Source organism: Xiphias gladius, chromosome 8, assembly GCF_016859285.1.
Source record: "Xiphias gladius isolate SHS-SW01 ecotype Sanya breed wild chromosome 8, ASM1685928v1, whole genome shotgun sequence".
Lineage (NCBI taxonomy): Eukaryota > Metazoa > Chordata > Actinopteri > Istiophoriformes > Xiphiidae > Xiphias > Xiphias gladius.
The window spans coordinates 16,050,412-16,062,204 of NC_053407.1; the positions used below are offsets into that span (position 1 = coordinate 16,050,412).

The window sequence follows — 11,793 nt, forward strand, 5'->3', positions numbered from 1 at the left end:
CATATATATATACATATAAGTATATACATATATCATGTAGAGGTTACAAGTAATGTCACATCTCCAGAGGCACCACTATTCAGAGACGGCAAGCTGAGAAAAATAACAACAACGATACTGTATCAACACTGACAGGCCAATTGTGTTGTCTCTGTTGCCCCCCTCTGGTTTGTGGTGAAACACTCACAGATTATTCAGTGTCTTACATTTTCACATGGATGCTCAGTGATGTGTTGGTTAATGTTTGGATCCCTTTGAAACCTGACATTTTTGGTGCGTTCCTGCAAAGTCACTGAAAAAAAAGAAAGAATAAAATCACCCGTCAGAAAATTAAATTTTCTCCATAAAAGCTAAGCAGGGAAGTAGTCTATATTAACCAAGGTCACTTCATTTGTATTTATTTTACTTTTTATGAATCCAGGCTGCTGTTTATGCAAAAATGATGTTCCACTCTCTCTCCCTCTCTTTGTGTGATAAAGTTCCTTTCTCTCCTCTATCCATAACGTGCGCTGACTCCTCCTCCTCTGCCCCACCAGTGAATGGGGCCTTTGTGGGGGCTTCCCAGCGTTCCAAGGGAATTCTTGCAGGTGAGGGTACTCAAACAATCCCACGCTCAGATGACTGCTGCAGCGTACCATTTACAACTGAAAATGCAAAATGCGCCAAACAGCAGTTAGGAGTTTCCAATGCTGAGCTCACCTTACCTTAAAGGACGTGCTGCAGCTACAAGGGTGCGATCATAAGAGCAGACAGAGGGGGAGGCAAAGGATCCCATTCTTTCGAGAAAGGTGAGCAGCCGCACGCATGCTCAAAAATCAACATGCTCGCTGGAGCCTGCTGCCTCAAACAAATTGGGGTACATCGTACAGATTAGGGAAAGCATTAGTTCTGGAGTAAATGCCTTTTTTTTTTTTTTTTTTTTTCTTTAAACTTTTTTCACGACTAAAGCTGTAAAAGTGAACTTACAGGATCTCACATGGCTGTTATCTCTTGGGGATAAGTGCAATATATGAACTGTATGAGTAACAGACTGGCTTCAAACAGATAGGTCCCTGGAAAACACACTACTCACAGTGGGCACACTGAAGGTGAGCGTGTGTGTGTGTGTGTGTGTGTGTGTGTGTGTGTGTGTGTGTGTGTGTGTATACATGGCCATGTGCATACATTTACTTTCACTGATATATCCTTTAACTGGCTGGCGGTCAGGGTTGTAATCACTCTTACATTTGTAGACATGGAATTAAATTCTTACCGTAAGAGTAAAAGAGATCAGGTAGAGGTTCCTCAGGTTCCACACAATATTTTACTTTAGTGTCATTGGATTTTGTCTCACACAGTCTGTCGTTATCCACTCTCTGGCTCTTCTTCCCTCTCCTGTTGGAACTTGTCAAGACGACACTGTCTGTTGGTACATATGCTCCGTTTCCCATGCTGACTTATTTACTAACACTGAGGTTGAGAGACACACTAGTATGACTTATACTATCTCACTGATTAAGTAAGGGCATTACAGAAAATATTTATAATTATTGATGTTTATTTTGACAGCTTCGATTGCATATTTTGACAGTAGTCTTTTCTCAGGAGACATGTTTTTATCAACGCGCTGTTATGGGCAGAGTCTGCAAGAGGAAGGACTTTACTTCTCTCTAATCTCTTCCTCCTTGAACTCCTCCTCACCCCTCTTTATCTTCCTTGCCCTTTGATATCTACCGTAGCCCTCCATCTCCAAATTAGTCACTTCCTTCTCGACTGCATGCTCAGAGAGCCGTTGCACTATCACAGACCAGCAGAAGGTAGTGGGAAATCATGGGCGCTGCAACTAAGAACTGGCAGTGGAGATTCAAGCCCAAAAAAAAAAAAAGGGGGTGCATTTTCGACTGTGAATCCTCGTGGACCAGAGCTCTAGCTGCTTCATCGTGCCAGCCTGTGTCAGGCGTTCAGTCTATTTTTGGAAAACTGGTTTGGCTGCTACAGAATTACAGTAGATGCACGCCGCTTTGGCCAACAGATATTGGTTTATGCAATAATTGAAAACAATCTTTAATTTAGTCTCAGTCTTATATTAGAGCAAATCTGGCTCTCCATGCAGGCAAGTGAAAAAAATCTACCCTTATAGGTATAAGAACTTCACTTGTTTGTAATGGAAATCAAGATTTTAATAAAGCAAATTGTATTTTCTTTAATTTTAGTCAGCTAATGTAACTAGCTGATACCTAAAACCTGAATAAGAGAAAAAAAGTTTTGCATCGTGGTTGTAAAACTGAATGTATTTTCCTGGGTATACTTCATGTTTGCCAGCAGCATGTGGCAGACAGTTGGTGAGTGGCTGTGGTGGGAGCGTCTGTGGCTGCCAGCGAACATCTCCTGGTCTGATCTGGAGGACAATGAAGGTCGTGCGTACGCGAAAGCCTCTCAACTCTACGCTGCTCTGCCCTGCGCCCTCTGCTTGCTTCTGGTCAGATACTTGTTTGAAAGGTGAGAATATACTGTACAGTATGTGAGTAACTGTGCTCATGTGTCAGTGAGGTTAGTAATGCAGTCAACTGGTTTCAAGATACTGGGATCAGGTTGTATAAGCTGTTTGAAGCAATGTTATGAAACTCCAAAGAACCAGGCCACTACTGTTTGTGTTTAGGAGGAAGATGCAAACCTGTGCCAGATAATTTGTTATGCAGCGTTATGTACTGACACACATTTACTGTGATGCTGTTGCAGGTACCTGGCCACGCCACTGGCTGATGTTTGGGGGATCAGGGACAGGGTACGCCTGACAGCAGAACCAAACCCCATCCTAGAAAACTACTTCTGCAGCCGAGCACGGGTTCCGTCACAGGTTCGTTAAAGGGGATTTTCACTCAAAAGCAGAGGTGGTTTGTTGTTCACATACACTAATCGCAATCAGCAGTCACACCTTTACTCCCCAAGCACTTTATGAGAAACACCTGTACACCTGCTTGTTTATGTAAATATCCAGTCAGTCCAACAATCCCTGATTGTTAGTGTCAGGTGGGCCGGTTTGAGTTTTTCTGAAACTGCTGGTCTCCTGGGATTTTCACGCACAACTGACTCTAGAGATTACTTGGATAGAAACGCTTTGTTGATGAAGGAGGTCAGAGGACACACTGCTCGGAGCTGACAAACAGGCCACAGTAACTCAGATGTGGTGGGCAGATTTGCAGCATGACTGTGCAGTTGACAAATCTGCAGAAATGATGCGATGCCATCATGTCAACATGGACCAGAATCTCCAAGGAACGTTTCCAACACCTTGTGGAATCCAAGCCACAAAGAACTGAGGCTGTTTTGAGAGCAAAGGGAGGCCCTACCCAGTATTAGTATGGTGTACTTGATAAAGTGCTCAGTGAGTGTATGGTACGTAGCATTGTAGCATTTTGAGCCATGCGGCACTGTGAAATGATTAAAAGTAAAAAATAAAAGAAATCTAAGTCTCAGAGGACTACCGTTGGGGGATTTCTTAATGCACTTCTTCATGGAAATTCAAAACATATCGGAGCTTTACAACAAAATATACTACTCAATTAAAGAAAGGGGGCCTTTCGGGGACAACAAATTTGTGTTTATGAGTTAACTTACAGTAAAAGGTAGACTTTATTGTCATTCTTTCCTTATACAGTATTCAGTATACAGGGGAATGAAATTGGATTTCTTTACTGTCACTCATGTAAAGACATTTCATTAAAAAAAGGTAAGAAGTTATACTAATTAAAAATGTACAAAAAACAAAGATTAATATTAATACCTGCTGTGCTGAAAATAGAAGACATAACAGGAATAGTGCCATAAGTCATGAGCTGTTGAAGCAGGTGTGTGTCTACCTCTGGGTGTGTGTGCACGGTATAAATATCTATATAAATAAATTATCCCTCTAAAACACGATAGTCATTGTGGCCCCCACAAAGGCTCCATTCACTGGTGGGGCAGAGGAGGAGGAGTCAGGGTAGGTTATGGATAGAGGAGAAAAAGGAACTTTTTCACACAAAGAGAGGGAGAGAGAGTGATAGTCATTGTGGTCATTTCAGATATACTATGTCACTGCACTTTGATGAACACAAATGTTTGATCCCACTCTTTGTCGCTGACAATAAATGCACAGCAGGTTCAATTTTATTTTCAATTTTTATTTAAATCAAATTTTTTTCATCAGAAAGCACACATAGATGGTGCAAATAGCGTAACATTTGGATCATTTCCCATGTGTTTCAGGCTGATGTGAGGTCTCTGTGTAAAAAGACAAGTTGGCCAGAAAGAAGAGTTCACGTCTGGTTCCGGAGGAGGAGGAACCAGGAGCGACCAGGGCTTCAGAAGAGGTTCTGTGAGGCCAGGTGCGTGTATATGTGTCTGTGATCGCACACAGTTGTGAGTATATATGTAAATATGTGACATATTATTGTTCTCATCTGTCAACAGTTGGAGATGTTTGTTTTATTTTTTTGCATTTGTCGGCGGAGTCCTAGCTCTCTATGATGTAAGTTTTTTTGGCCTTTTTCTATGTTTTATTGCAGTAAGTGTTTCTATGACAGAGTTTATCTATTGAGTCATACAATTTTTCCATTCCCTGAATTATCTGATTTGCTGCTATGGGACATTCCTTTCTCTCTCCCATTTTGTCTTTCTCTCTTTATTTTACCTTGTCTCTTTCAATTACTTACATGCAGGAGCTCGTAGGCCAATGTTTATCCTTGCGGCTGTTTTAAAAGCTATTCTTCATCAACCTCCCGTTCCCTCACACTCTTCCCTCTCTGTTTTTTTTGGCTATAGAAACCTTGGCTGTACAATCTGAAGGAGGTTTGGGCAGGCTTCCCTAAACAGGTTGGTGTTCTTTGCCAATGCTATTAGGATGTCTTGCACAATATTACAGTATTCATGTATGGTGAACATCTCTATGTGTGTGTGTCATGCGTCCATGCAGTCCATGCTGCCATCTCAGTACTGGTATTACCTCTTGGAAATGGGCTTCTACCTTTCTCTGCTCCTTAGCCTCACATTTGATGTGAAACGGAAAGTAAGTGTCCACATGTATGCAGATGTATAAAATCAATTAATGCACTCATTCAAAGAATTTAATTAATATTTTATTACATCTTACCATTTATTATATATACTTTAAGTATAAATTATATTTTATTGATATTTATTTTAATTCACTATTCACAAAGTGTTAGTCTTGCAGGAACTAATACAAAGCCTGTACTTGCCTTTATGTTATAAACATGCAATAATTTGGGAGCGAGTATCTTGGTGTCATATGAATGTTTACCTCCCGTGTGTGTGTGTGTAGGACTTCAAAGAGCAGGTGATTCATCATATAGCCACACTGACTCTCCTGAGTTTCTCCTGGACTTCAAACTACATCCGTATTGGAACCCTTGTGATGGCAGTTCATGACTCTGCCGACGTTCTGCTGGAGGTCAGTGCTGCTCTTATGTCTTCGCACGTGCAAGTTGGTCAGGCTGGTGCGGTATGAGCAGATAACTGAGATTTGCATTTTCACAGTTCTGCAGAAAGAGACTGACTAAAAGAACAAATAATAAAAATGTTACTCACACATAGCAACACTGTGTTTTTACAACTAAAAAAAGAATAAAATTGTGGCTTTGATTACGTCAGTAGTTGGATGAAAAGGTTTATATGAAGATGAAGTTACATATCTTTGTGTGCGGGTTTAAATGTTAATCCAGTATAAAACACAAACTCTAGAGGTGTATGAGGAGAGAGTAAAAACTTGTGTTAAGGTCAACTGAGGCAGGTCTGAAACACGTTTGTGGTCAAAAAAGATCAACTTTCTCCTCCCTCTGGCCTGCTAGCTCCGCCCCTCCCTCCTACATGAACATGGAGTTGAGACTTGACTTTCACATTAGTAAACGTGAGGGTGTTGCCTACCACCGCTGTACATTTCTTGACATGTTCTTTTTGTCCATGTTAGCTGCATGTGAGAAATCCAGATCAAATAGAGGTATCAACTGGTATCAATTGATAAAAAAGTAACCTCAGGGGGAGGAGGGGGTTTGTAGGGTTTGTGCGAATAGGATTTGATGTTAAAATTTTACTTTTAACAGAAAATATGGAGGCAATGCCGCCATTATTGAGTGCATCAGATAAATATTGCCAAAGAAACCAAGAATTAATGCAGTTGAATCAACACCCCTCTAGACTGCAGTCTCTCAACACATAGATATGTCAGTGTATGAATTGCAGTGGTCTGTTGCAATGCTATTATATTGGAACTGACTTAGTTTAATTGCAGTTGTTCTCTACTAAAAAATATCCACATTATATGAGGATTGTTATTACTCTATTCAGACAAAATATAAACATATACACTGCCTGCTGCAACTTAATGACTGGTTACTTTAAAACAAATAAATGAACCTGATTCTTTTGCTTGTTTTTGCCTCACAGGGTGCAAAGGTATTCAACTACGCCAAGTGGCACCAGACTGCCAACGCCATGTTTGTAGTTTTCACGGTTCTCTTTATGGTGACAAGACTGGTGATTTTTCCTTTCTGGTAAGTGAGTGAAATGAAAGCATACAACATGATGCATGAATCTAGTCTTGGTGTGCTGAGTGAAAATGCTTCATGTGCATATCTTCTACAGGCTGATCCACTGCACATGGGTGTACCCGCCGGAGCAGTTCGCTCCATTCTTTGGCTACTACTTCTTCAATGTCATGCTGTTGCTTCTACAGATACTGCACCTCTACTGGGCTGCTCTCATTTCACGAATGCTTTACAAGTTTATCTTCAGCAAGGTGTGTGAAAGAAATGTATCAAACTATGTCAAATCTACAAGTTACACGTCTCGTTTGGTTCATCCTCATTTTCTGCGTCCTTTCTGTGGCTCATCTTCACCTTGCAGCTGGAGGGTGATGACAGGAGTGATGAAGAGGAGGATGACAGTGGCTCACCAAAGGAAAGAAACCATAAATTGAATCACATGAATGGCTCTGGAGCCAGAGGCCGAGCCAGTGGCCACTGACGCATAAAGACAGACAGAAAAAAACAAAGAAAGAGGAAACTGGATAGCAGACACATGGACAGATTCAGTGTGGACTGCAGTTGTTAGAACCTTATTGCATAAAAAAAGAGCAAATACACTTGAGCAGAGAATACTGTGTTTATAGGAACTGTGAAGGATAATACGTAAACTAGCTGGAAACTACAAGGTTTCTAGAGTTCTCTGAATTCAGGACTTTGAACAACATATTATTTTGTTCTACTCATAATTAAAAATACAGGAAGACTCCTTTTAATATGTTATTTTTGTATTTTTGTATGTTGTCGAGGTTAATTAAGATGATAAGGACAATGATGACATGTGAGTTCCACATGTGTGGGTATGTGCATCGATGTGTGTGTTTCGTGGGGCACATTAATGCAAAACCAAAGCACTACAGGGAAATGTATGTTTTTATGACTGTGATTCATGTGTGTTTATGTTTTCAGGGGAAACATCGTTCTTTTGACTCCACTACATTTATCTGACATCTATTGTTACTAGTTACTTTGATTTTTTTTTAATACTAAACATATGATCAGCTCATAAACCATGACGCGTTATTAGAGATGATGGCTTCATATAGATCAAAGGCTCCGCACACCAACACGTGTTTTCAGTTATGTGGCTGATCTGACCAGCTCAGGTTGGACCTGTGCAAAGCTCTGCTGGGATTTACATGAGGTCAGGAGATCTCATGAGGACCTGAAAAATTTCTATTTTTGATCTTGTTTTATATGAAAATAACCAGCGTGTACAGACTACTCTCTTGTGAGAATAAGATTTTTTTTTTTTTTTTTTAAAAAGACCACTTTTCAGGACTTTGAGGACTCCATTATTTAACACTGGAAAAGGGCATCCTGCATAATGAGTACTTTTACTTTGTGTACTTCAATAGATTTTGCAGATAATACTTATGTACTTTTACTAAGGTAGAATGCAGGGATTTTACTTGGAGGACAGTATTCCTACTCTTTGGCATTGCTACTTTTACCTAAGTAAGGATCTTCTGCCACACTTCTGCCACCAGTCGTGAGAAGCAGGAAGAGCAGAGACATCAACTGCTCTCGCTGCCCCTCATGCACTGGGTATCAGCGACCGTACCAGCACGTCCTCTCGCGACAATCAGCGAGAACTGACAGAAGATGCAACGTCACTTGGGCCGCGACCATCAGTTACTATAGAAACCACTACACAAACCATGCACAGACGCTACAAATAGCTTTCTTTATTGTCTTATTCGTACACAAATAGTTTGCCAGTATTATAGCTAGGATGGCTCATGGGAGAACTTATTGCACAAATGTGAGAATCGGAAACTGGAATGAGGACCTGCGCCTAGAAGAGGTTTGTTTCAAAATGAAGCTGTGGACTTTTAGCTAGCTAAATTAATTTAAAGGGGCCCGTTATCAGATAGCGTTAACTCATCCTTCTTACTGTAATGGCGTTGAGGTTTAAACATACGTTTACAAGTTGTTTAAACACGTTGATACGTATTAGGGAGCCAGCTCGTGACTGAAAATTGATCTGAAAGGGCAATTCAGCCTGATTATCAGGCTACCAGTCACCAGTGCTAAGCACCAATTGTGGAAGAAGTGTTCAGGAATTTTACTTAAGTAAAGGTGGCAATACAACAGTGTAGAACAAAGTTCTCATTATGCAGAATAGCCCATTTCAGAATAATATATTAGTACAGTATATTATAATTAGTGATGCATGAATTTGTACATTACTTTAATGTTGCAGCTGGTGGGGCTAATAATTAACATAAAACAATTTTTACTTTGTTTGGCAACTACATTGTACCCGGGTGTTTGAGGAATAAAGTGGATGACAACATCTATCGTTAGAAACAAAAGTGTTTTTGACTTTATGCCCTGCCAAATGTAATCATGTTTGTATGTTAAATTGTAAATTCCAATTTACACCGGCAATAGACAGATACAGAGGGAAAGATAAATCCTTTAGGGCTCATTCATTAACAAAGAACGGGTGATAGAGCAGGGCAGATTATGGCATTTACCAAACTGACATTATAAAGTTTTTAGAGCAAGAAAGAAAACTGAAAATTGGGTTAATAATGATACAATGATTTGCTTGTTCAAGCTCTTCATTGACGTTATATGATGTTTGTCCTTAGGTGAAATATTCAAACCCATGACTTCGTGTTTTTTTGGCTGCACTCTTTCATCAAATAGGAATTTTCAACAAGGTTTGGCAGCACAGCATGAATTTTTATTAATTTACCCGGTAAGGTTTAAGAGATTATTTACAAAGACATTATGCAAAGACACGAGGAATCAGAAACACTGTAGGGGCGATTTAGTGACAAAAGGGAAAAGGGCAGAGGGCAAAATAGTTATCGTATCTCCATCATTATGCCAAAACAATGGGGTTAAAGCGAGAAAGAAGATCTACCGTAACAATCATCATCAGGATATTGTGAGGTTTTTTTTAATTGCAAGTTTGTTTGCTTTTTTTGTTGTTTTTTATTTTCATTTTTATTATACAGCCAGCAGTGGTGGGGTTGTGGGCACATATTCAAAAAATACACATTGTATATGTTGATGTTTTTCCAGGATGCAAAGAAGGAGTACCTGGAGAAAAAGGAGAGGGGTGAGCTTGCTGCCCAGAAAGTAGACTTCCTCAAACAGAACATTTTGAGACCGGTAAAATTAGATCAATCTAATTAAGAAAGCCATTAACAACAACAATTATATCACAATGATGATGGGGATGATAATGATAATGATGATGGTTTTTCTCCAATGTGTAGGTGAATCTCTCTGTGACAAATGATGGAAGATTGCACTTTGGGGATGTTGTAATGTTGGTGAACATGGGAGGAGAAAACAGGGAGTTCAGCGCAGTAAGCATTAATGCAGACGTTAACAGTTTGATAAAGATTCCTTTGCCCGGCATTCAGGCCCCGTGTGGAATCAGTGCCGGAAGAGGTAATCAGCCCTGCACACGCACTGCCTTCGTCATTACCAGGTAGACACACAAACATACAAACACACTTAAAGCTGCATCAAACTACACCTCAACACACACGGCAATACTCCCAGATGTAAACTTGTAACACTGCTTGTGTGACTACAGTGTAGATGGCAGTCCTGAGGGATCAACTCTGCTTTTTGAGCAAAGTTTTGCCCTGAAAACAACAAGTGGCTTTGCCAGGGGAGTAAGGGAACTTACACACACATACGCACACGCACACGCACACGCACACACACACACACACACACACACACACACACACACACACACAGTACTTTACACAAAGATGTACTGATTTTTATCAGTCATCTTTAGTGTGTCATTCTGTGTGTTTACCGATTTTCTCTTCCCTTCTTTCGCAGCTTCACTTGACGAGTGATCTACAAAGTTTTCAAAAGGTAGATCATTGTTTAACTTTAATTATTTACTGAAGAGCATTAATGAGATTACATTAGACTGAGCGACTAACTGTGATGAGACAGTTAACAAAGTGAAAATGCAGAAATCTTACACGCATACTTAAAGTGATTTTCTACCATTGTCAAACTCATATTATTTTGACTTCATTTAAAGTGTGCAAAGAAGTCCCGCCTGCAGGAGATAAACTTGGTTGATGATTGTTCCTTTCTGTCATGGTGGAAGATAGTGCACTTTGACCCCCAGGAGAGGCTCGAATATGAGGGTCAGCCTGTCCCTGTAAGTGTTTACAGAATACTTTGTGTTTGTTTTGCTTTCCTTTAACTCTGTTGCGTTGAGAATTTCTATGCAATTATCAATGGGCATTTTGTTTTTCCATTTTGACAGGCTAATGTGAAGGTCCTGATCATACACTGCAAGACAAACCAGGCTCTTGCTGTTCTGGGTGATCAAGTCCTTTGGTATTTTCCATTTTCCTTTTAAAAGTAACCTCAAACAATTAAATGCAATATAAAGGCCTTTGATTTTTGCTGCTCTAATATGACCAAAACATGTGTGACGTCAACTTGGAAGGCCATTGAAAAATTGGCATAAATAATAGCTAAATATGTAATATACAAAAAGAGCAATATCAGAGGAAAAAACAAAAAAAAAAACAGTTTCCTTTGAAAATGTCACTGAAATACACCATGTAGACTCACTTCCATTGACACAGTCAAACTGCACATTTCAGTGCAGTCCGCCCTTCACAACCACTTGTCAAAAGATAAAGGCATCCAATATGGCAGCTACAAGTCCTGTTACAACACGTGCATGCCCGCCGTCGTTCTGTTGGTAACAGTTGTTTCCCTGCAGGACCACATATGGCAAAGAGTATGAGGTGACGGCTCACACCTTCTTGGACTCCCACAAAGCTGAACAGGACAAAAACCACTGGATACTGTGCACCTCTGACCCTGCAGGAGACGGGCTTGTACTTCTCAACCACCCAGCGGCTAACAACAACGAGCTCACATAGGCGAACCCAGACTAAATCTAACACAATCCACTCTCATGTGGTAACATACTAATAGAGCAGACAGATACCACACCATTAACAACACCTAAACCTTTTAAAATAAAAGTTGTTTTTTTTTCTCTCTGGGTCGCTGAATTCTCTTTTTTCCTTGTGCAAAGAGATTCCAGGCTGGACTCCAACCTGGGTGTTATATGATTCAAATGCTCACCGGGAGGCTCTGTAGAAAGAAGCATTTGATATTTTTCTTCAAACACTTCCATTGTTCTATATAGGCAATAAAATAATAAACAAAATGTGATATTGGACAGTTGGAATTTCCCCTGAAAGAAATGTTATAG

General features: G+C 40.1%; 2 protein-coding genes across 2 annotated transcripts; both read left to right on the forward strand.

Annotated features, from left to right (window-relative positions):
* Positions 1 to 709: 709 nt before the first annotated feature.
* Positions 710 to 7,248, forward strand: cers3b (ceramide synthase 3b). The gene is made up of 11 exons (XM_040133295.1): positions 710 to 788; positions 2,305 to 2,478; positions 2,719 to 2,836; positions 4,228 to 4,346; positions 4,432 to 4,489; positions 4,783 to 4,833; positions 4,934 to 5,026; positions 5,303 to 5,431; positions 6,424 to 6,530; positions 6,622 to 6,775; positions 6,883 to 7,248. Exons 2-11 carry the CDS (start codon positions 2,306 to 2,308, stop codon positions 7,000 to 7,002), a joined length of 1,122 nt encoding a protein of 373 aa, XP_039989229.1. The 5' UTR covers positions 710 to 788; position 2,305; the 3' UTR covers positions 7,003 to 7,248.
* An 890-nt stretch (positions 7,249 to 8,138) lies between these two features.
* cfap161 (cilia and flagella associated protein 161) lies at positions 8,139 to 11,576 on the forward strand. Its single transcript, XM_040134072.1, has 8 exons — positions 8,139 to 8,367; positions 9,600 to 9,689; positions 9,797 to 10,014; positions 10,123 to 10,204; positions 10,383 to 10,418; positions 10,594 to 10,716; positions 10,825 to 10,898; positions 11,293 to 11,576. Exons 1-8 carry the CDS (start codon positions 8,296 to 8,298, stop codon positions 11,453 to 11,455), a joined length of 858 nt encoding a protein of 285 aa, XP_039990006.1. The 5' UTR covers positions 8,139 to 8,295; the 3' UTR covers positions 11,456 to 11,576.
* Positions 11,577 to 11,793: the final 217 nt, after the last annotated feature.

Excerpts from the sequence above, each read along its gene's own strand:
- cers3b (XM_040133295.1), top strand. The coding sequence starts at position 2,306 with ATGTGGCAGACAGTTGGTGAGTGGCTGTGGTGGGAGCGTCTGTGGCTG. Across the intron at positions 4,834-4,933 it reads GGGCAGGCTTCCCTAAACAG|TCCATGCTGCCATCTCAGTA; the intron begins GTTGGTGTTCTT and ends GCGTCCATGCAG. Across the intron at positions 6,531-6,621 it reads CTGGTGATTTTTCCTTTCTG|GCTGATCCACTGCACATGGG; the intron begins GTAAGTGAGTGA and ends TATCTTCTACAG.
- cfap161 (XM_040134072.1), top strand. The coding sequence starts at position 8,296 with ATGGCTCATGGGAGAACTTATTGCACAAATGTGAGAATCGGAAACTGG. Across the intron at positions 10,419-10,593 it reads ATCTACAAAGTTTTCAAAAG|TGTGCAAAGAAGTCCCGCCT; the intron begins GTAGATCATTGT and ends CTTCATTTAAAG. Across the intron at positions 10,899-11,292 it reads CTGGGTGATCAAGTCCTTTG|GACCACATATGGCAAAGAGT; the intron begins GTATTTTCCATT and ends GTTTCCCTGCAG.